A 25070-nucleotide genomic window follows, 5' to 3' on the forward strand; every position below is an offset into this window, starting at 1 on the left:
GCTACAGGTGCGTGTGTGTGTGAGTCTCTCTGTCACTCAGCTCTGAGACTCCTCACAGTCGTTTACGTGATTATGCGATTACATTTACAAGCAGGGCCGTTGCTAGGAATTCTGGGCCCCCTTAAAGAATACTAAAGTGGGCCCCTACCCCCTAACTTTTCCAGTTTTTTTTTTTCTTAGACTACGTACGTATTATCATTTTTTATTTATCCTACTTCGTTTTGATGCTAATGCAGCATTACTATGAGTATTAGTCAGGGTCTTATGCTGAATAATTCAGTCATGCAAAGATTAGACTACTGGGGTTTTTGTGGGCCCCACTGGGCGCTGGGCCCCTAGAATTATCATCATCTTTCTCCCCTATACGGCCCTGTTTACAAGATTCACACTTCTTCACCTGTAGTCTGGAGACTCTCCATGTATTACATGATGATGACCCTTCTCTTTTGATATGATCTCTACAATATAATTTACACTTCGAATAGTATATGTGAAGAAAACATCTACTTCAGAGAGAATTAGTAACACTGTATGATAAATGTGCAGGTGCTTATTCTACTACATGTAGAGGGATGCTGACAACTTGGAGGGGCGGTAACATGAGATCAGAGTTATAGTTTCTCTTTCTAACTTACTGTTAAGACTAAGACTGTATATGTGCGTGTGTGGGTGTGTGTGGCATCCATCTCAACAGACGACAGGCTTCCTTGTGAGTACAGTAAATTCTCCCGCAGGTTTAAGGCGTGTGAAGGTGTGTGTGCTGGTCAGACCTGATGAAGTGATGACACATGGTTTCTTTAAAACTGCCTCATGCAAATTACCAAAACCTAAAAATAGATACCAGTTAAATGGCTAGTATGCATGTGATAATGATTCAAATTGACTTGAGTGTCTGCCTCTGTGTGTGTTTGTCTCACAGTGGCTTTGCGTTCGTTACCGATTGTGCAAGCAGGTTCAAGAGGTGAACCATTTTTCAGACTGATGATTATCTCTCAAATGACTGTATCACATTCCACGACTAAAGAAAAGGGACAGACAGACATCCCAGGCGAGATTTTACATCTAGACTTTTCTTTTTCTAGCGTGACCTTAGTGGTATTGTGTTTGTGCCGGCTCTAGTTTCAGGAAGACAGACAAACATTGTAGAAACCCAAGGCAACAGAAAGCAAAGATAATAAAAGCTCTCCTTTATTTCTTCATTTGGCCACAAGTTAAAACGATTCTTTTTAAAGCAGGAAGTTTTACAATTGTAAAAGGAAGAGAAACAGCTTGAATAGCACTGAGTTACACACACACACACACACACACACACACACACACACACACACACACACACACACACACACACACACACACACACACACACACACACACACACACACACACACACACACATAGTATATGTCACATGACTGTCACATGACCACCTCATGCTCATGATGGGGAAGCACAGATTCAGTCTAGTGTGTGTGTGTGTGTGTGTGTGACAAAGCCATAAGATTAATCCACCAACACTGAAGCAGAAACCTAAAGCTGCAGAGTAAAGCAGCAGAGAGAGAGAGAGAGAGAGAGAGAGAGAGAGAGAGAGAGAGAGAGAGAGAGAGAGAGAGAGAGAGAGAGAACCTGTTAGCACTATTGTGTTGTTTATGAAACACCTGTAACAAGATCTGATCACCCTCTCTCTCTCCTCTCTCCCTCTTTCTGTTTGTCACACACACATACACACATACCTGGAAAGCACAATGGCCACATTCTTCCTCTCTGCACCTCCCTCTTCAGCTCCCCTCTGGTCGGCCCAGACACTGAACAGCAGTGATACAAGAGGAGGTTAAAACAGGTAAAAAATTAGGGTCGCATATATACAGATAGAAAGAAAGGGGTGGGGTAGTGATGGAAGAAATGTGAACAATTTCAATTTGAGCACAAGTGCAGAGGAGACATGAGCGTTAAAAGACAGACAACTCAGACCAGTGGAAACTTTTGACAGGAAGGCCTCTCGCTCCACTCCATGTGGCCACTAGAGGGCTTTTTCACTTACGTCCTTCTTTCATTGGTCAAAAAACCAACCCGCTAACACCTGCTAACGTCTTTTCTCTTCAATGGGAAAGAATTCACGCCTTTCTTGCTCTGACACAGAGACCGTAACCACACCTGTGATCTTCACAGTTTGAGGCTGTTAAACCAGAAAAGCTGCACAAATACTGTACTGGGATGAAACTCAACACCGTAGCAGGTTTACTTGTATTTAAAAAAAACTAAACAAAAAACACTGTCCCACTGCCTCTCCACCTTTGCTCTGGAGAACAACAGTCATTTGTCCAGGTTTTGAGATACATTTTCACTAGCACAACAAATTAGTAGAAACTGACTAGCTACAACTTTGCTGGCGAAAAATGAAACCAACAAGCACAATACAGTGTCCTTGAAAATATTATTATATGCTACTAATTTGAAACTCATGCATTTAACTTAAGCTCAATCCAAACGAGGTTGTATTAAATCTACTAATTATTGGGTGTTTGCCATCGTAGCACTTGGTTTAATACAGAAAAAGCCTTCAGTGATTTAAAGCATGGGACACAACAAGTGCTTTTGTTGACTGGACCTAATCTTGCTCAGGAGAACAGAAATAGCACTTATTTCTTCAGCGTAAAGTAGTTCCAGTGAAAAGTGTTCACAGGGATTGTCCCGAGTAACAGAGTATACATATCATTTTGTTACACTGTGAGCGCACACACACACACACACCTACATTGTGTTGAAGAGGAGGTGACAAAGATGACAAATATTCCAAAACCTTAATACATTTAATCAAAATTGTCCAAAAGGATTGAGCCAATACAAAAACCTAACAGAGAAATCACAAAGAGATAATAGAGCGAGCTCACGAGATGAAACATTGTGCAACCGTCTCTTCTGAGAACGTGGCAGGACCGACACACACTGTTGAGTGTGTAAACAGGTGACATCCACACAGTATGGAGGCTGGATCAACACTCCCCCACCCCCCCGCCTTGTCTCCTCACTCCCCCGCCTTCTGCTGGTCAACCTTTAACCTCCATGTAACCCCCCCCTCTCCTCCAGTGTGGTGACACTGCTGAACCCTGCATCCTCTCCTCCTCTCCTCCCCGCCTCCCTCCTTCTCTCCTCCGTCCTCCGACCTGCTCATACACTAATGCTGTTATTATGCTTCATTTCACAGTGAGTTTCTTCCTCCGCCTGTTCACTCCTTTAGCTGGATGGAGTTTTTCTTTTTTTCAGGGTTAGATTGAGTGTGAACAAAGGCATAAATGATATGGTTGCCTTCAGGTTGCCTTCAGAACTTTGCATTGTTTTGTTGTTTGTAACAGTTGAGTTGTGAAACGAGTCGTTCCTACGGTGCATGCACTTTGTGCACAGAATCAGGACACGTACTGTACATTACAGTAGCTTTAGGGAAGTGATGCCTTCATGGACAGGAGGAACAATAGCAGTGACTATAGCAACTATTTTAATGCAGGTAACTTACCCACACACACACACACACACACACACACACACACACACACACACACACACACACACACACACACACACACACACACACACACACATGAACACACAAGCATCTAGTTGCTCTGTTCTGAAACGGACTCTTCTCTGCATACCTGTTGCTACAAACAATGGGCTAGTTGTCTGGACAGCAGGCCAAGAGACAAGGTGTGTGTGCAGTGGGTGATTTGATTCTGGCTTGGAAGGCAAGCTAATGTGGATGGTGGAGTGAGTGTGTGTGGTGGCGAGTGCGGTAGGTGAAGGGGACAGAAACTACCGGCACTGCATTACAGCTCATGATAAGACACACGCACTGTAAAATAGAGAAGTAAGATACAAGGTCACTTGACAAGAAAAGTTTCTTCGATTTTCTTATTTGAAAAAATTGAGAGAGAGAGGCATGGGGTGAAAGCATTAGAAAACATACACACATGAACACACACACACACACACACACACACACACACACACACACACACACACACACACACACACATACACACACACTTGCATGCAAACACACACATCTACTCTGCCCCCCACCCTTCTAGAATGGAATGTTCCATGGGCCGAGACTGACTCTGTGAACCCATTCACAAAATGGCACAGAGTAGGCATGCTCACACACACACACACACACACACACACACACACACACACACACACACACACACACACACACACACACACACACACACACACACACACACACACACACACACACTTGCATGTGCAGATGATCAGGCTCATCTCTCTCTCTCTCTCTCTCTCTCTCTCTCTCTCTCTCTCTCTCTCTCTCTCTCTCTCTCTCTCTCTCTCTCATCTTTCCTTTACACATCTCCCCTCTCTCCTATGTTCTCTCAGTCCAGTTCCCTCTTTTGTTTCACAGGTAGTTTCAGTGTGAGAGCAGGTGACCAGGTGGACCAAAGCATTTTGGTTTCTCAGGATGGTTTTTTTCCTTTCTTTTTTGTGTTTTGTTGCAGTGTGCGTGACACTTTTTACCAGTATGGCCTTTGTGAGTCTACTGTAGGGACTATGTATTTAGGGGGCGTAAGCTGGAGTTATCCAGCAGCCTTACATTCAGCTCCATCTACCTGCTTTACCTCCCTTCTCATTTTTCTAAACGTCTGTCTCTGTGTGTGTGTGGGTGTGGGTGTGAAAGAACAATATGTCATTCCAGGAAACAAGGTTGGTGAAAATTATGGGTTTAAGATTGCTAGAAGATAAAATGTCTGTGCACTCAATTAAGTTGCACTCCAATGATTAGTTTTTTTTATGTGTTCTTGCTACTTACATGCTTGTAATTAGACACAGGCCCATCAAATGTTGAGTATTGCTTATACAGAGACAGTAGCCTACATGAAGCAGACAGAGGATCATTCAAGGGGGTGAGACTGGAGAGCCTCCACTGAAACCCATATAGCCCCTTTAATGCAAACATTTTAAGTTGTAGTACAATGGTGAACATGGTGGACTGAGGCCATGAGTTGCTTTACATGCACCAGTCCAGACAAGTGTTTAGTGGCTGTTGCTGTTACACTCACGAATAAACAACCTAATGTGGACAAATAAAAAGAGAGTGTGAGAGCTGTGATCTCACCTCTGCACCCCAGGACAATAACTCTGTTATGTGGTCTGGTCGAACTCGTATCAAATCAAATTTGTCAAATTTCCCTAAATGGAAAAACAAAAAAACTTAAGCAGTAGTATCGATATATGCCACGCACAGTAAGCTACTTCCTGCATTCAAAAGTAGAAAGCTTTGTCCTTTGTCACTTTTTCTTTCATTTTCAAGAAAGCGGTTTTCAGACTGTAGTTAAAATGTGGTTTTATCTAGCTGACATTAGACATAAGCTGTCATATCTGCTGAGATGTCACCAGGATCAGTATTTTCATCCACATTCTGCTTACACACCATCACATGATAGTTTCTGGGTGTGAGGAGAGTCACACGTGTTGACGTTACAGTGGTTACAGGTCACTGGCCAGATAATAAGTGGCTTCACTGTGGTTATAAGTCATAACGACAATGCTGTTTTCAAGTTTTCTATCTCCTTTTCTTCAGACTCTCTTCCTCTTTCTCTCTCCTTCCTTGTCTCCTTGACCTTGGCGGTGATTGTAGCACCTAAACACACAATGTTCCTGCTCTGCCATTGGCTAGTGACAAACCACATGACTGGGTTGTCAGCTGACCAAATTCTAGGCAAAAGGGGAAACTTCTTTCATCAGGATGGAAGAAAAAAAAAGTCAGATTTTAATGTTGGATCCTGTGTGTGTGTGTGTGTGTGTGTGTGTGTGTGTGTGTGTGTGTGTGTGTGTGTGTGTGTGTGTGTGTGTGTGTGTGTGTGTGTGTGTGTGTGTGTGTGTGTGTGTGTGGCAGCAGGAAAGACAGGCTGTCTTTTTGTGCTGAGTCATTTTTGTTAATCATAAGTGGGACACTGTGATTGGTTAACAGTGGTTGCAGGATGTGAGGTGAATGAGGAAGTGTTACATTACAGTCAGATATGAAATCCAACTCACTAAGGATTTTGAAGCAAAGCACCATTTTTACACTTTCAACGCACACACATACACATACACAAACACATACACACTGTTATCTGCATGTCGTGTATTCATACATGTGTGACACTCGGCAGTGTTGGGACTTTTGAATATTAGGAACCAGTTTAGATCATTTTTTTGGTCTTTATATGTTGGTTCTTAGTGTTTATTCTCTGACTGATAAAAGTATTTAGTTGACATTGATATTTTAATATATCATGAAATGGTTTGAAAAGTTAAAAAAAAAACCCAAAACAAACAAACAAAAAAAGCATTGCAGAAGCAGTAACATTAGATTCAGCATTGATTCTTAATTCTTTTTACATATTTCTTTATTTTCATTTAATTTGGAGGATTTAATCCAAACCCGAGTTTTGTTTGATCTAATTTTCAGGTCACATCAATAAGTTCAGTTTCATTTTTCTGTCTGTGGAAATGAAAGTGCTCATGGTTTGTTTTGTTTCAGTTACAGTTTTCTTAGGTCTCAAAAAAAAATCTTTAAGAACCTATTGTCCATTTTCTATTATTTAATGTTGTACTAGATGTAGAATAAGTACTTGTGTCATTTTTCATTCACAAAAATATACAGACAGGCACCAACCAGAGACACACACGTGCACGCATGCTCATGTCTGATGTATTGCTGATGAGGGTGTAATCTGCTGCCTGTTGGACGTTTATTTCTTGACTGACAAGCACTGTGTTGAGTTGAGACCTGTCTTTCTCTGATGTTTATGTTTGCATTAACAGTCAGTGAAGTTTACATACAACACAACTCTGAAGCTCTTAACACTCAACATTACTGCCGAAACAGATGCTGACAGTTGTGTCAGATGACATAATGATAGACAGCAAATCTGCCAGAGATAATTAAAAAATGTAGTAGTCACACAGTTATAAACCATTAACAACAGCATGCACAGCATAGATGTTTGCATGACCTAAATCCTAATCACCAAGTTTGAAAGGTCAAATGGAGACTGATGCACAATAAATGGTGAATGTGTGTTTATGTGCATGAATATGTGGATGTGCATATCACCCTGACTAACACTAATATCAAAACATTTGATGAATAATAATCAAATAACAATCATTCATTATCATTCTTTTTCTTACATTAAAACATTGTATGATGAGGACATTGGCCTTATTTTTGTAGATAACAGTAAAAAAAAGACAGCCCATTTTCAACAGTAAACATTATATGACATAAAAAGACCATGAGAAAAGTTAAATATAAATGCTACCAATATCAACTTCTGACTAATTGCTGGAATTGATTAATTAAATTAATTTTTGTTCATATGTAGTATTTATAAATGTGCCAACATGCACAGCAGGGCAGTGAATCTGCAATAACCCAATATCAGCTGATATTAACATAGATTTGGTAGTTTTGTATAATCAACTTAATATGTGCGTTACTCTCTGTTTAGTGGGCAACAAGACAGGACACACAAACATAACAGACTCCTCTTCAGGCTCCAGTCTGTCCTCGAGACCGTTGGAAAGCTGTTTGTGTTTGACTTCTTATATAGTTGTGTATAGATTCATAGCAGACCTGCAGGGCCAGTTCCCCCACGTCTACCCCCACTGGGCTGATGTCTATCTCCTGTTCAATGCACAACTTTGTGCTTTTTTGGTTTCTGTGTCTGGGTGGAATTTTTCACTGGACACACTTCTTGGGCTGCTTTTTGTGATTTTTTATTTATTCATTTTTTTTTTTTTTTTTTTTTTTTACAAGATTCCCATTGTTGGATTGTGTTTTTAATTACTACTGACTGTAATATTGATGTGCGTATACCTCTAGTGCTACATTGGAGCTGGTACTGCTGATGTTAGCATGTTAAGGCTTTTCTATGGAGTTTTTCCTCAGTCGATGTGAGGGTCTAAGGACAGAGCATGTTGTTATGATGCCATGTAAAGCCCTTTGAGACAAATTGTTTGTAAAAAAAAAAACGGGCTATACAAATAAAATTGCCTTGTCTTGCCTTGCCTTTTGAGAAATTGTATGTGAAATTAGGGTTAGGGAAATAAACTTGTCTTGACTTGACTTGTGTTTGTGTGATTCAGTGTGGTGGTAATAAAGTCATCTGCTTTAATCACACTGTCCTGACCTTTTAAAATAGGTTTATGGTTGTATACAGCCCTCACACCTTTTTACACCCTGTTGGAGGAGATCTCTCCATCTGTAAACTTTGAACTGACTATCTACATATCCTACACACTGTGTGTGTGTGTGTGTGTACGTGTGTGTGTGTGTGTGTGTTGCCAAAAAGGCGAGAATTAGTGATTGCATGTCCTTCATTAACAGAGTCATTGGTTAATGTGTCACTTGTGCAATGGCATTTGCGTACACAAACACACTCATACACACACTTAAGCTAGAGTAGAACGGCACCCATACTCTGATAAGAGTATAGGCCCTGTTCTCTTTAGGGGTTGCTTAAGGTTATGTACACTTCCACACATTGTCAGTGTGGTCTCCTTCCTATTCTCTCTGACTCACTCTGTGTTCACGTCAAATATGGCAGGAATGTGACAATGTATTCTCCGTATTTTCAATATATCCATCAGTGTGTTGCCACCTGCAGAAACCAACTGCTGAAATAAAATCCCAATCACTCTGTTAAAGTCAAAAGTCATAGAAGCTGGATTTGTCTGGAGGAGACCACTGTGGCAAAGTCAGTTCAGATAGAAAACACACATTTCAAATGTTTATTGCAGCTTCAGTATACATTGAGTGACTTTATACATTTAGAGTTTGGCGTCTCGGCTCCGCCTCATCACTCGGTGAATAGGGTTTCATCAAATATACATGTGAGTGATGAGGATATATCTTAACCCCCCCAGATCCTGCAGGTGCATGCTGGGGTGTGTATGGTTGTGTGAGGCGTGACTCACGTGACCCAAGCAGTGCAGCTCAAGTTTCCTGCATGAAGTAGTTTGCAGGCTTCGCTCGTTCCACAAATGTGTAATGTATTTTTCAGACACACTAGCTTGTGGAGCACAACGTGTTTGAGCTTGAGAAAGCTTAGACTAGCATTCTAATCAAATACAACGATTACAACGCCACTGGAGCTTCAACACGGCTGAAAAATCCTAAACAGTCAGAAAAAAATCTGTCAATTTCAGCTCTCAGCAGGTTTATGCTAAAACGCTTTGAGCGCTAAGGCGATCTCTTCCCATTGTAGCCTAAGTGTTTTTCTAGGCTCTGTTTTAAGTACTTTGAATTTTCTTGTTTTCTTATATAGTAGGCTACCTGAGGATATTTGTTTGTTGAAACAGAGTCATTCTCTGGATAGTAGTGACATCTGTAACATAAGTCTGATGAACTTTGACCTTTCATTAACCTTTAAAATGTTTTTATCTAGTCAGTAGGATGATGTGTTGTCAATTGTTCAAAGAGCACAGACGTATTCGTAGCCATAGTGTTTTCCATGGGAAACATTGTATCTCAGTAGCTACTGGATGGATTGATATGAAGTTTGGCTGAAACATTTGTGTTTCTGACTCATGCCAACTTGCTAGGCTAAGATGTTGAACATGGTCAACATTATACCTGCTAAACATCAGCATAGTAGTGTTGTTTTTTGTTTCCATGTTAGCATGTTCACTTTAGCATTTAGCTCAAAGAGGGAGGAGCACTTTGACGCCTACGCAGGGCAGACTTGTTGACTTCCTGTAGGCCTACAGCTGAGCTACACCTTCCTCCAGTTCTTATGGTGTACGCAACACAGTGGCGACAAAAATAAACTTTGTTGAAAATAGCACTTGTTGCTTTGACTGGGGAGTGCGTGATAAATGGTTTCTGTTTGTGTTGTTCCCTCTCGGACAAACCTTGGGGAATTTCTTGTGGGCACTCAGAAGTAAAACAGCCAACGAGTTTTTTTATCAAATGTTTGAGCTCCGACTCACATTGATTGTCCGTTTTATTTAATATTGAGAGGTGAGCGCACATGTATACAGATTGTAACCGTGAACGAGCATGCACACTCAAACTCAAGACATTTCCTTGATTGTTGTCAATCATCAGCTTTCTGTCACACCCTCTGTCCTTTCATCCCTTCTCTTCCCTTTTGTCTTGGTCCTTATCAGCTGGGAGAGAAAGAGAGCGAGAGAGAGAGAGAGAGAGAAAGATTGAAGAAGGAAAAAGAAAAGGTGGGGGGTTACCTGTACTGAGTGGCCCCACCTCTCTCTTCTGGCCATTGGGAGTGAGTAAACACTCAAACACCTTTGCCTACCTCCACACCTCGACACTCAGACACAGCAGCAAGAAGCCTCTCTTACTGCTGCTGGCTGTCAACACCAAAGGAGAGTGAATGGACTGAGCCTCAGTGAGTTTTAGACGTTTGAAGTGTGAAGGTGCAGGAAGACTCCCAAAAACACAACACACCGACTGCATCTCCTCGGCCCGCTCGTTTGGTACCCGCGCTGCTCAGATTGGGATACAGGTACAGTGTTAACATGTGTTTTTCCAAAGGCCTCTGAATGTGTACCTTCTTTATGTCTCTTGAAAAACTTTCTGATTTTTATTGTACCACCCTGTGGTTTTATATTTCAAGAAGTCTGTTTTAGTTAGCCTTGGAAAAATCTGTTTTCTAGCAAAATGTTGTCTCTTATCATAAATGACCTCAGTGCTTTCTCGAAACTCTTGCATCTGTCCTACATACTTTTGTTTGTCTGCTGACGAAGGCAGTTCAGAGGAAACAAGTTCTTGCTCTGTGATTTTGTCTCATCTAGTTTTCTGACTGCTCTTGTTTGATATCTGGTAGAAATACTTTGTCTGGACAGAGTTAGTTGACTTCCCTGCCTCATCTCGAAATAACTGGAAACAGAAAAAACAATCAGGTGATTGGAATGGAGATCAAGATGTCCTTAACAATGAAACCAGTGGAACCAGTGGAGTGGCATGGCACCATATCAGTGTGTCTGTGTGTGTGTGTGTTTGGGGTGGGGGATAAAAAAAAAATACTTCAGCGACTAGTACCTGGAGAGGCTGGTATTATTACTTATAGACTTCCGGGTTCTTCGGCATATAATATGTGGACTTTACCCTGGTTGAAGCAAGTTGTTTGTTTTGTGTGTGTGTGTGTGTGTGTGTGTGTGTGTGTGTGCATACGTGTGTGTGTGTGTGTGTGTGTGTGTGTGTGTGTGTGTGTGTGTGTGTATGTGAGAGAGAGAGAGAGATCCTTGGGCTGAATTTACCTCACTGAAATTATTTTCAGGTTTTCATGGTTTACTCAACTCTCTTTTAAGAGATACTCTGAGATATGATTCAGACAAGCAACTGTATTGACAGATATGTGACTTTAGCTGCACGTTTCTGTAGTTGTGCCACTGTGGGTGTCGGACTCACTCTGTCACACTCTGTTTGTCGACAGGGTGGACCCTTGTTTGACTCTACGAGTGTGTGACGGCTACAATCCCTCTGAAAGCCTGCGTAGCAAATGTGAAAGTGATGGATGCGGAAAAAACCAAACAAATCCATGAATGCTAACATATAATATAATAATAATAATACTTCTATATGTTATTGTGTTGAATTTCACCTCAACTCTGGCTTTGAATCTTGCTAGTTTACCGTTCAAACAGACGCAACCTCAGCGGCCCTCTAAAGCCTTTATCACGAGTGTGCGACACTGTCAATGTCAGTCGTAATTGTCTGAAACAATGTCTGCTGTGGCCTTGAACAGGCTAGCTGATTAGCCTGAGGAATGTGTTTTCCTAAGGCAGCAAAGCCCCTTTCAGCTAATGCTAAAGCTAAAGCAGCTCTTACGATTAGTATTGACTGCGTAGCTGGGTGAGGGGATATTCAGACTGCTCTATCCTTTCATGCTTCATATTTAGACTTAAGTCAAAGCCCTTGTGTTTATAATAGGCACATGCACGTTTAAATAGGAATCAGTTCTTATTAATGCTGATGGCCTTCGAAAAGAAAATGTGAATATATCTGATTATTGTCCTGCATAAAATCTTGTTGTCTTGAGTGAAAATCGTGAGGTTTTGAGTGGACAAATGTGAAGGTCCTGCAGGCAGGGGGGCTCTCAGAGTAAATGAACTGGAATCATCCCTCAGTGGTGAAGTTGGGGTGGGCTGGAGGCGGTCACTTACGCACTCCACCTGACCTGAAATTCTTCAGGCCAGTTTCACTTTGAAGGGCTTTCTAGCGCTGAGGGAGGGAGGCCTGCATGAGGAGATCGGAGGGGGAACATTTGGTCCCCTCAGTTCGTTAGTCGCTCTCGCTGCTCTCCATCTGGCCTTTTTCTCTTCAGAAATGCCCCCCCCCTCGAAAACACATACTCGCTCTCTTTCTTCTCTCCCTTCTTTCCTTCATTCCTCCCCCCTCCTTGGCTTCTCTCCTTCCCACTTTCCCCTCCTCTCTGCTGCACCTTCCTCCTCGTCGCATCCTCCTCCCCCTCCCCGCTGCTCTTCTTGGAGCTTGAGTGAACCAGAGGAATGAGGGTGACAGGTACAGGGATGGAGGGAGGAAAATTAAAGAGAGGAGAGAACAGTGAACAGTGGTGGGCAGTTTGGGCACATTTTGCGAAATGCCGATAAATTTTAAATGATGTTCTTCGACCTCTGAAGCATCAATTTTAAGAAAGTTAAACAGTGTAAGAAAGTGAAGCGCTAAGAGATACACAATCTGTGAAAGAGGGTTCTTTCAAACTGCTAGCGCCAGATAAAGTTGTTGCGTTGATTTCAGCGTTGAGTGAAGATCAGAAGCACCAGTTTGAAGTTACAGCGCTGTGAGATAGACTGATTGATCCGTAAGTGTCCAATGAAGTGTGATCACTTAAAAAGCTGAGCTGTTGAGATGTAAATCATTAATTAACTGATTAGTGGACCAATCTGAAAATTTAGCTTCAACATTCTTGGATGGTTGAGTAAAGGTCTAAGATGCTAATGAGTAATGTGTTCAAGTCTCATCATTGTGAAATTTTTCTGCTTTTATAAAATGTCTTTTGGGGGGTTGGACTGAAAAACAGCTATTTAATGGACTTCCCTGTTATCTGACATGTTATATACAACAAATGACTGTAACTGTGCAGAACTTTATCTTCTTGATAAAGACGAACACGTCAGAACAACAGCTCCTCGGAAACAATGTGATTGGACAGAAAACAGAAATCCTAAGATGACACAGCTTCCTTCTTCTCCCTCAGCCATGTGACTTAAAAATCCTCCATTCTGCGTAACGCTGGTGCAGTCAGCATGCTGACAGTTGAGCTGCATGAACCACAGAGTGAGGACATCATGTGTCCTGAGGGGTCGGCCACAGTTCTCACTTCTCTTTCATCAAGTTCATTGTTTAATAGACTCTTGGTCAGATACTGCAGCTGACTCCGATACTGTTGTGGATGTGTGTGTGTGCAAGAGTCAAGACAATGGGGCCGTCACTGTGAGTGCAACAAAGATAATCATGTGAGCAAGGAATGCTGTTGTTCAGACAGCTGAGTTGTGACAGATACCTGAAACAATCAAGCTGATGGAGAAAGCAAAAATCACAGTATGAGGTTTTTTCTTTTCTTTTTTTTCTTCTCTGAGAGGAACTGTTTCCAGAAAAGCACAGTGAGGGACTTAACAGTGGGGTTTACTCCTCCAGGTCGTATCACTGTGCAGACACAACCAGCAGGACCTCTGGTCTTGTGACATGCTACTCATTTACTTATATGGATGACTTGTAATAATAGATGGCAGACTCATACAGACTCTCATGCCAAGTTACTGATTAGCAGCAGTGCTTTACTGCTGACATTATTCCTGCTTATGCTGAGTTTTTGCCTATGTGGCAGATTCCAGTGTGTGTGTGTGTGTGTGTGTGTGTGTGGCCCTGGCCTTATCAGAGATAACTGACAAAGTCTAAGAAGCACTCTCTAATGTGATTACTTATGATTTAGTGAAACTAAATTGTGTGTGTTTAGCTTGCACCACCAAAAATTAGTCAAAAGCCACAGTGAGTGTTGAATTATTTACATCAATCAAACAATCCTGTATCGTGGTTAAAAGACCTAAACCAACACTTGTGCAGCTAATAGATACAATGACCTACAGTGATTTACTGTTCACATCAGTGTGTCTCACAACCATAGGTCTACTATTGTAAATATTCAGTAAGGCACCAAATCTATATTAATCTGCAGCTGAAAATAGTCCCAAGCACATGAGCAGCTTTCACCACTTAGAGTAAATGGTAAACTGCTCTTGCATAGCACTTTTCTAATCTTAATGACCACTCAAAGTGTTTTACAGTAGAAGCCACACTCACACACACATTCATATTGTTCCTTTCCTCATATATCATATACTTTTCAACAATTCTGCTGTGTCCAGATGTTGTTAAAAAAGTGCTATAAAACAGTTTGATTGTGGCTTCTTTTTAAAAATGTACCATGTTTTCAAAGTACGGACTTCAGGCTGAGTGTAAATGAATGTAACAAACTGCTGTGTTGTTGTTGTTGTTTTTTTACGGTATTTAAACTTACGACCACAAATTAACTGTGATCCACAAAATATGAGCTCTTTGATGTCAAAGTTAAAGTATGTGTGTGTGTGTGTGTTCGTGTGTGTGTGTGTGTACCTGACAAATGATTTAGTGAGCATGTACAATGATTAAGATAGATGTTCTTCGTGTCCCTCATTCGGATCTTCCTGTGAGGTTAACAGTTAACCGTTGACCTGAGGGGTTGATGATCCCGTTGTGCGGTGACCAGAACGCCTGAACCCTGTAACGCGTGTCTAGCTCCTGATTGGCTCTCGCTGAAGACTGACAGTTGATCTTTGATTGAGCTGGCTCTGTGGAAGGCCAGCTTTTACTGACCCTGCACCCGGACAATATTTTCTTGTTTTGCACGCATGCTTAAAGATTACACTGTGAAAACACATGCAAACGCTTATTTTTTAAACAGACACACCTGTATGGGCACTCCTTTTTTACTGTAATACATATTTCACTCCTTCCAATGGCATGGGAGTCGGACAGTTTTATAACTGCCATTCTAATTATGCAAACACATTAAAGGTGCCACAGTCCATACACAGCTCTCTCAATCATTTAATCCCGTCTTTTTTGTTCATTCATCAGTCTCTGGTCGTTATGCTAACTCGACTTTCTTCTTGCCTGTTTACTCAGTCGTTAAGGAGCAGAGCTGGTTTCAATAGCAGCTGAAACTCAGCACACTGTTGACCACACACTGTGACTTTCATCTCTCTGCCCCACTCACCCCATCTGCTCTCTCTCTCTCCCTCCTTCCCTCACTCCCTCTTTTCTTGCTCTTTTCTGAGCACTGAGGGAAGTTTTTCAGACAGAAACTCTCATCTGGCTGTTTCTCTCTCTCTGTCTGTCTCTCTCTTTGTCGCCGTGCTGCTCTCTTGACTGCCCAGGAAGGTGTGTGTTGTTTGCTTAAGTTAAGCTGTGCTAGGAACATGTTCACCGTTGTTATGTACAAAACACACACACACACACACACACACACACACACACACACACACACACACACACACACACACACACACACACACACACACACACACACACACACACATAGAAGAGCTGTAGTCCTGTGCTGACATGACATAAATCACTGTTGTGGTAACTCCCAGTGAGAATTTCCAAATATCCTTTCAGAGTAAGGAAACAACATGAGGAAGTATTCAACCCAAGTTTGAACGCTTCCGACCGTTTTCCCCATTTCTGCATCTCTAAGCAGAAAATCCTGTAAACCCATTAAAACTCCATTACCCATCAGCCTTCTCTGTCCTCTTGTGTCTGCTGCACAAGTGGCAGAGTCTGGATTTGCAGCTCTGTGCAACAGGTGCTTCAGTGTGTGTGCACCTTTACTTAGCTGAAGAAACAGTGCCAGTGGATCTATGTTTAAGTACTCCATCACAGGTAAGAGCACTGCATTCATAAAAGCAAAATGTACATGAAGTAAAAGTTATTGGTAGTTCGCTCCTGTGAAAAACAATAGAGATTACAGTTGCTGTATAGATATAATATGGCAATAAATAAAAATAGTTCTGTAATAGTACCATTAACACACACAAACAAACTCTACTACATACATAAAAAAACATTTAAGGGAAAAGAGTTGCTCCAAAAGTAAAACTGGGATCTGCCCACATACACTCTCATACTACCTGCTTTAGCTCCACCCTCTTCAACTCTCTCATGCTTGCAGCTTGTGTTCAACGTGTGTGTGTGTGTGTGTGTGTGTGTGTGTGTGTGTGTGTGTGTGTGTGTGTGTGTGTGTGTGTGTGTGTGTGTGTGTGTGTGTGTGTGTGTGTGTGTGTGTGTGTGTGTGTGTGTGTGTGTGTAGAGGAGGCTGGCCTCTGCGCTCAGTGCCCTGCTGTACCTGTCTCTCATGGAGGTGGACTAACACTCCCAGAGCAGGCGGCCAAGCAGCAGAGCGCTGTGAAGCAACAGGGGTAGCTATCTTCCCGTCTGTCCACTCTCTGCTTCTCCTTCCCCTTCTGTTTTCCACCACCATCCCTCTGCTATCATATCTTTCTCAATATTTCAGCTTGGCTCCACTCTCACTTCCCCCTCTCTCTCTTTCTCTCTCTCTCTCTCTCTGTAGTGGAGTATATTGTGTAAAGATTTATTTTTTAGTAGTGGGCATAAATGGCAATTGCATGAGTCATTTGCTATCACTGCACGTTACCTATTGTGTGTGTGTGTGTGTGTAAGGAGAGAGCAGTGTTTTCCTGAGCGTTGGGGTTTCATTGATCCTCTTCTGCTGCCTTGTGACCCTGTTGTTAGGGCCGGCTGGGTGGACGCTGTGAGCTTCCACGTGTTAAAGTGTGTGGCTAAGATGGCAGCTTCCTTAGGCCTGTTTCCCTCAGTGCACTGGATCATTGTCACTCAGGATAGAGCAGCAAACTGAGAGCTGCATTGTTCTATACTGACGAACATACACATGGATTGGCTTTGGTCAGTAATCTGCTTGTAAACTGGGAACCGAAAGACGTGTGTGTTAGCTTCTGAACAAGACGTGTGTGTTGGCCTGGGAAGAAAACATGACTGCACTGACAACTTAACATCAGGTCGGTGACATGATGAATATCAGGTGGTCATCCTCCTATCTTTAGCTGCGCCATGACTTATTTGCTCATTTGAGGAAAACGATGTGATTTGCCACAGCAGTCAGTCCGTGTTTATGGCGTTATGGTTATGGTAAAAGCTCTTTTGTCTGCTCATAAAACAATCCAGTCCCCAATAACTGCAAGTTAATACATAGCGAATCAGGTGCTTCTATCAATCATAAACACAATATAATGGGCAATCTCCGCTTTACCGGAACACAATCAACTCCATGCTCTTTAACTTCCTTCACTTGCTTGTGTGTAGGCTGCAGCCCGTCCCTCTTATGCTTCTCTGAGTTCATAACCTTTGACCAGGTGAACTCTTGCTGAGGCTGTGTTGTGCTGCCACAGTTGTAGTCAGGACAGTGAGGTATGATCAGCATAGATGATGATGATGATGAATCTCACTCATGTAGTAAGTGGTGATGACCAAGGTTTATTTTTAAAATAGTTTTTTTTTTTTCTTTTTTTACTTACCGAGACAACATCTGTAAATCTTTATGCCCTCTCTGAGTAAAGGTTGGGATTTGTCCTCACCAAGGTTAATCATTTACTTGTCACTGCCTGAGATTTCTTCCTCGTAGTCTCTCAGTCTCTCTCTCATACACACTGAAACATACACATGATTACATGCACTTGTGTACAAAGTGGGAGCTGCCTGTTGATTATTTGTCTCTTAATGATATTTTTTTCTTCTATTTCCTCTTCCACGCTGTGTTATTTCCTGATTTCCTTTGTTTCCCACTGTTATCTTTTTCCAAATTTTCAGATGCATATAAATGCCAAAAGATCCCACGTACATACTCACTATGCTCTCTTTTTGTTTAGTTTACTGTATATAAAGGAAGAGAGATTATAACAGACCAGTTTCGCTTCACACTAAATGCTGTGATTTCCTGAGTCTCTCCTAAGAAAGGAAGACCTCAGCACAACAGTGGTCAGCACTGAGGAAGTTAGGAATATCTCCGAGGGGTCAAAAGCAGGAAGTAGGTTTCCCCATGCTCAGACTCAACACTGAATAGATCATATTTTTGACGCACACAAACTATCCAGAGAGGAGAGTCTCATCCTGACTTACAGTAAGTTGTACAAAGTGTCGACCTCACCGTGTCACATAAGCTTCTTTTTATCACCAAGCAGAACTCCCCAAGTGAATATTGTCCTCCCTTTGTCATTAGTCTGGCAAGATAAGGCTGATAAGAGATGGAGTCATGTTAGCACTTCACACGATAAAAGGAACAGAGGGAGGGCACTCTGAGCTGGAAGAGCAGAAAAGGAGAGCAATGCTAAGTTAATGTAGCGAGCTACTGTGAAAACCTTGACTGATGTGTTTTTTGTGCAGTAAAGGGAACTGCATCCTCTCTGGTGATATTAGATATCCTCCTAACCTTGCCTGAATCAGTATTTTGATATGATCAAATGTCATTCTGACCCGTGTCACCATGCAGCAACCTAAAGATAGAAGGAGAAAAAAAGCATCATCCTGTTTCCTCACTTTTGGTTTCTGTCGTTTTTTCCTCTCTGATGCCATGATTTTATCGTGAACTAGTTTGCAGGTAATTCTACGCCCTGCAGCCTTAGCAAGTAAACAGGTGTGTGTGTGTGTGTGTGTGTGTGTGTGTGTGTGTGTGTGTGTGTGTGTGTGTGTGTGTGTGTGTGTGTGTGTCTGTCTGGTTGGGTGGGGGAGAGTGGGATATTGGGTCAGGTCAAATGAGTGTGTTTGTTACCATGGTTGCTTGGCTTTGTAGTGTGTTACCTTTGTTGACTGCCTCACCTATCTCCATCAAAGTCCAGGCAATCTTATGACGCACAAAAAACGCACACTCATTGCTTGCCTAACTAGAAAGAGATTCTTCCTCCTGCTTACATGAGGTCAAGTCTGTAAAAACGAGTTTGCTTTGGAGGTTGCTGTGATTTGTTCCCTCAGAGTCGTATGCAGCGTGGAGATTTGGGGATTTAAAATGCAGCGGATTTTTCCGTTCTGAACACTGGCAGTGACGGAAAATAACAGAATAAGAGGTTTATGCTGGGGAAGCCGATTTCTGATTGTTCTCTGTTGCCCCTATAGGGCTGCAGCCCTTAATTAAGTGGTGCACACACACACACACACACACACACACACACACACACACACACACACACACACACACACACACACACACACACACACACACACACACACACACACACACACACACACACACACACACACACAGAAAAAGCTGTACCCACAAGCTGTATAACATTCATACTGATAAAGTGAAGTTGAATGTCCAACACCATCTCATGTGTGTGTGTGTGTGTGCAATTACTGTGTGCAGCTTTCGTCACAGTATCGAGTCGTATTTTACACAAACTTACTTCTGACACACTCTCTCTCACACACGCACACACACACACACACACACACACACACACACACACACACACACACACACACACACACACACACACACACACACACACACACACACAATGAGCATGTGACCTATTCGTACTCAGTGAACCTTGAGCTCGAGTTTTCTGGGTTTACAGCCCTCCATTCTCCCTGATAGGGGTCAGAGGTTAGCAAGGGATCTGAGGAACTCAACAAAACAAGGTTGTAAAACTGCTGATAAGGGAAGGTGCCCCAGGGATTTATAGATGCTGTATTTTCACTGTTCTGTCCAGCTCACATCATGTGTGTTTGTTAGGTAGGTAGCCTGCAAATTGATAATGACTATGTTTCAACAAAAAGTCTTATAATGGCCCTTTGCTGATGTTACCCTCTGGCCATTAACCCTTTCTTCCTATTTTCCTTCATTCATGTTTTCTCTGTTTTGCACCTTTTGGTTCATACTATCGGATGTTTAATTTGATGAACGTGTCTCTGTTTTCCCTCCTCAGGCCTCAGATCTGATTGGATGGTCTTGTCAGAATGACAGCCGAAGACTCTGCTTCCTCCTCGACCATGAGCAACAACGCTGCCCCGTCCAAACCCTCCAAACCCTCCAAACCCTCCTCTGGTGCCCCCCACCACTCTCTCCATGGACAGATCAACATCCCTGAGGGTGTTGCAGGTACTCCCAATGAGGCTGCCTTGGTGGCCCTGATGGAGCGCACCGGCTACGGTATGGTCCAGGAAAACGGTCAGCGTAAATATGGCCCCCCTCCCGGTTGGAGCGGTCCAGCCCCTCAAAGGGGATGTGAAATCTTTGTGGGCAAAATACCGCGGGACGTTTATGAGGATGAGCTGGTCCCAGTGTTTGAGTCCGTAGGACGCATCTATGAAATGCGGCTGATGATGGACTTTGACGGGAAGAACAGAGGATATGCATTTGTGATGTACACAGAGAAACACGAGGCCAAACGTGCCGTGCGGGAGCTCAACAACTATGAGGTGCGTCCTGGGCGGCTACTGGGGGTGTGCTCCTCTGTGGACAACTGTCGTCTTTTCATTGGCGGCATCCCCAAGACCAAAAAGCGTGAGGAGATTTTAGAGGAGGTTTCAAAAGTGACCGAAGGCGTACTAGATGTGATAGTTTATGCCAGCGCTGCAGACAAGATGAAGAACCGCGGCTTCGCCTTTGTAGAGTACGAGTCACATCGTGCGGCCGCCATGGCTCGCAGGAAGCTGATGCCTGGACGTATTCAGCTGTGGGGTCACCAGATTGCAGTGGACTGGGCTGAGCCAGAGATTGATGTGGATGAAGATGTGATGGAGACAGTGAAGATCCTCTATGTCAGGAACCTTATGATGGAGACCAGCGAGGAGACAATCAGACAGGTGAGACTGGCTAAATGAACAGTTTACAAGTTTCACAATGAACAAGTTCATCAAGTCACAGTGCTATTTGACATGAAGAGGTAGAGGTTGGTAAGATTTCTGCGTATATCATGCGAGGCTAACACGTCTCATGCTTTCTCTGCCGAGCAGGTGTTCAGTCAGTGGAACCCTGGATGTGTTGAACGTGTGAAGAAAATCCGTGACTACGCCTTCGTCCACTTTACCTCTCGCGATGATGCCGTCCTGGCCATGGACCACCTCAACAACACAGAAGTGGAAGGGTCCTGCATCGAGGTGACGCTCGCCAAGCCGGTTGACAAAGAGCAATACTCACGTCAGAAGGCGTCCAAGGGGGGAGTTCCTGTCACTCCAGAGGCTACTCCGCAGAACTACGTATACCAGTGTGATCCCTACACATTGGCTTACTATGGTTATCCTTACAACACCCTGATTGGACCTAACAGGGACTACTTCGTCAAAGGTAAGAAATATTTTTTTCTGCTTTTGTTCCAGTAATAGTAGTGTTGATATCAGCAGAAACTCAGTGGGCCAAAAGATCTCGTAATGACATCTCAGGCTATTGTAGCAGCAGTGACATACGCACCACCAATAGGAGCTATGATTTAAAATGGTCATGATGACAAAGATAATAATGATTTAATCGTTGATGACTAGAATTTTTTGACAAAAGTCCTTAACTTGATGAGGGTTTGTGGCTTAAAATCTAAGATTTGCTGTTAAAAGGCAAAGACAGAACAAGGTGATGGACTAATGAATGCTAATCCCATTACCTTTGATTGATTAAATGTGGTCTTTGGGTGGTAGCAGGACAATCTATTTGACTTTCAACAATCATTGTGTTTTGGTTTTCTCTCCAAAGGAACCCCAATGATACAGAACAATGGTAATCTCTCACATCCTTACTCTTACTTATTCCTTCAATGAACAATGAGCTTCCTTGCCATTTGACAATAAATTTTCTAACACCATCCTTTTCCTGCTGTGCTATCAACTCCCATTTCATCCTGGGTTATTGCAAAGATCACAACAAAGCTTGAAACATCTTGGAGTATCGTTTCATAGTGCCAAGAACTAGGAGTCAGATTCAGTCCTTGAAAAAAGGTCAAACTTGACTCCATTAAAGCCCTGAACCCTAACTCTGAGAAGTTTTCCACTTGCAACATTATGAGCACATTTATTCCCTTTAAATCGTGCTTAAGACTCCCCTTGAGAGCCAAGTCCCGATATCTTCAGAGGAGCTTTCAAAGAAAGTCTAAACTCGTCGTTTCATCTTGCTTTACATGTTGTCATACACAACTTTCAGCTTGAGATGCCCCTGCTGCCCAAGTCCTAAAACACAACCCCTGTCATCATATTACTTTAATTGTATTTCAAGCAGGTACTGTGCGAGGTCGTGGTCGTGCCACTGCAGGTAACCGTACCCCTGGACCACGGGGGTCGTACCTCGGGGGTTACTCTGCCGGCCGTGGCATCTACAGCCGTTACCATGAGGGCAAGACCAAGCAGCCCGAAAAGCCCTATGAGCTGATGCCCAGTCTGGAGCTCGCTGCCTCCGTCAACCAAGTTGGCATCAAACCTGGCACAAGTCAGTGAGATAGATACAGTATATCCCTCCGACCCTCCTCGCCCACCTGAAAATCCCTCACTAAACCTTCCAGCTCATAATTTCTGTGTCTCTCTCAAGCCTGTGTGTTTTGAGGAAGATAATAGTTGTTGCTGGATGGTTATGTGCAAAAGGACTTCCTTTCTTTTTTACAAAGAATAGTGACGTATGTCCTTTCAAGCATGACCGGAAAGCAACCGCTATCCTTTGTTCCTCATTCTTTCCTTTTTCTCCCCAATATTGGAAATTAGTCAGTTCAGACTGAAACAGCACTGTGTTAAAAGAACAAAAAGGCCTTCGATGAGTCAGTGAAATATGATCCAGGGAAGCAATTCATCCATGAGTTTAAAGACCATCAGATGCCAAAACACTGCTCAGCCATCTAAAATACAGTCAGCAGCACAGATGTTATTACTCCACAGTGACACCTGATTACAGCAGCAGTCATTGCACTCTCTGCCATGACAATGGTAAAAGTAAACAAAGTGGCCTACCTGGAAAATAACTCACTGGGCCGACTCACTTCCTTACTAGACTACATTGCATTCTGTAAATGTTTCCGCTGTCTTTTCACGCAGTGCTGACGTCAGTCTGAACATGGTCATAGTTATGTGTACTTACACAATCTCCTCTTACACATGCACTCAATTTCAACTTTTGACTGAAACATAGTTAATAATACTGCTTGTTGTGTTTTTATTTAAGAAATTGTTGAAAAATGATATAAGCTATAATATGCATGAAACACAAAAAAAGTATTTCGTAAGAAATTAGCTTTTTTTCATTCAGAACATAAATGATGGATGCCATACTTTTTGAGTTAGGCTAAAACTGTTTCAGACAAAAAGACGAAGTTGAAGTGCATGAACCAAAGATTATTTATCTCCTCTTGTGCATCCACTCTATTCTGATCATTAACAGGATAATACCAGTGTTGTTGAGAGCTCTTGCCCATCTCATTCTGCTTAGTTTGAAGTACATGCCCTATATAATATGATTTGTTTTTTTTTAATCTGGAACAATTTTTTATTTTCAAGCATATAGTCTGCAATGTAATTACAGCCATTGTGATTGTAGTGACATAAACTACTGTCCCAGCTAAAAAGAATGTGGCAGCAAAGTTGTGAGGTGGATTGTTTTTGAAAGATTGTTTCCTCGATTTTCTTACCGCCTGCTGTTCTGACCGTAAGCAAAAGGAAATCTAATACACCATACTGACAAGAATGAGGAAGGATAAAAATCCAACTCACTATTGTGACATAACAAAACACGAAAAATAACATTAAATATTTATGAGTTGATAATCAAAGTTCTTTATTACAAGTACCTTTTCATATTGACGATAAAAAAATATGAAATGAGAATGCGCAAACTGGTATTATTCTGGTTTATCATACTGTTCCTCACATGCACGTTAGGTGGATTTGTGACTCTAAACTGCCTGTGGATGTGAACAGTTGTTTGTCTCCATATGTCAGGGCGTGCTTTGCCCGATGCTTTCTTTATCTAAAATCCATTCACCCACTATTACTACTAATGTCATGTATTGGCTGATCAGAGGTCCATTTTTGTGAAGGATTTTGTCTTGATGCTCCCACTGAAACGGTTTGACCCCAGTCTGGAGCTCGGCTTCAGTCCCAGTCTGTGTGAAATCACAGGATCACCACCAGATTGAAAAGACTTTTGTCCTTCTGAAACAATGACTGACGTTGTGCTCATTTTGTGAGTGTGTGGATGTGGGTCCGTCTGTGTGTGTGTGTGTTTGTGTGTGCGTGGAACACTGGGGTTAATCCACAGTTGAGCACCAACATAATCCGAATCACACCACAACGCCAACTTGTGTAACGTATTATATTTTCACTTCTTGCCTAAATTATATCCTTCAAACTATCTCTCTCTCTTAACCTTCACTGCCTCCATTTACCTCACCCCGCTTTCATAGACAACCTACAGATCTAGGTATCCCTGCATGTATGCTTATCTCCGCCTATTATGTCCTGTATTTTGAACACAAACCTATTAACACACGTTATTTCTTGCTCTGCTCTATTTTCTGATGTGGTCCAGCCTGTCGTTATCCAAGCTCTCATTCATGTGTTGTGTCTCTGTGCAGTGGCATTGCAGACTCTGGGTGGACAGTACCCAATGTTCAGTGCAGCTCCTACAGCCAAGATGATGGAGGAGGGGAAGGTGCACACGGTCGAGCACCTTATCAACCCTCTGGCCATGCAACACCCTGAACACACCAACGCTACTGCTGCTGCTGCCACCGTCCTGCCTGCAGTCTCCACCCCTCCACCTTTCCAGGTGTGCAATTTTTTTGTAATTTATTCATGATCATTACAATGCAGTGTTGGGAGTAGTGAATTACATTAGTAATTTGTTCTATACACCTTGATCTAACCAGCAGTTACATTTTTCAGTAGTCATAGTCATTCAAGGAGTTCAATTTTGATATTACTATTGGCTAGAAGACATAATAATTGTACTTTTCAAGGAAAAACAACTCACCAT

General features: G+C 42.4%; 1 protein-coding gene across 11 annotated transcripts in view; it reads left to right on the top strand.

Moving 5' to 3' along the window:
- rbm47 (RNA binding motif protein 47) overlaps positions 1-25070 on the top strand; it is a 31130-nt gene that overhangs the window by 2692 nt on the left and 3368 nt on the right. For 4 of the 11 annotated variants that reach the window (XM_083979073.1, XM_083979074.1, XM_083979070.1 and 1 more), the window contains exons 3-7: positions 20053-20932; positions 21083-21413; positions 21813-21836; positions 22329-22538; positions 24670-24863. In XM_083979073.1, the coding sequence (XP_083835199.1) occupies positions 20084-20932; positions 21083-21413; positions 21813-21836; positions 22329-22538; positions 24670-24863 (1608 nt within the window). In that variant the 5' untranslated portion in view covers positions 20053-20083. Of the gene's footprint in view, positions 1-10405; positions 10533-16475; positions 16510-18146; positions 18246-20052; positions 20933-21082; positions 21414-21812; positions 21837-22328; positions 22539-24669; positions 24864-25070 lie in introns of those variants that run through there. The other 7 variants (XM_083979078.1, XM_083979077.1, XM_083979076.1 and 4 more) reach the window with 7 other exon arrangements.

The sequence above is a fragment of the Trachurus trachurus genome, assembly GCF_905171665.1.
Source record: "Trachurus trachurus genome assembly, chromosome: 1".
NCBI lineage: Eukaryota > Metazoa > Chordata > Actinopteri > Carangiformes > Carangidae > Trachurus > Trachurus trachurus.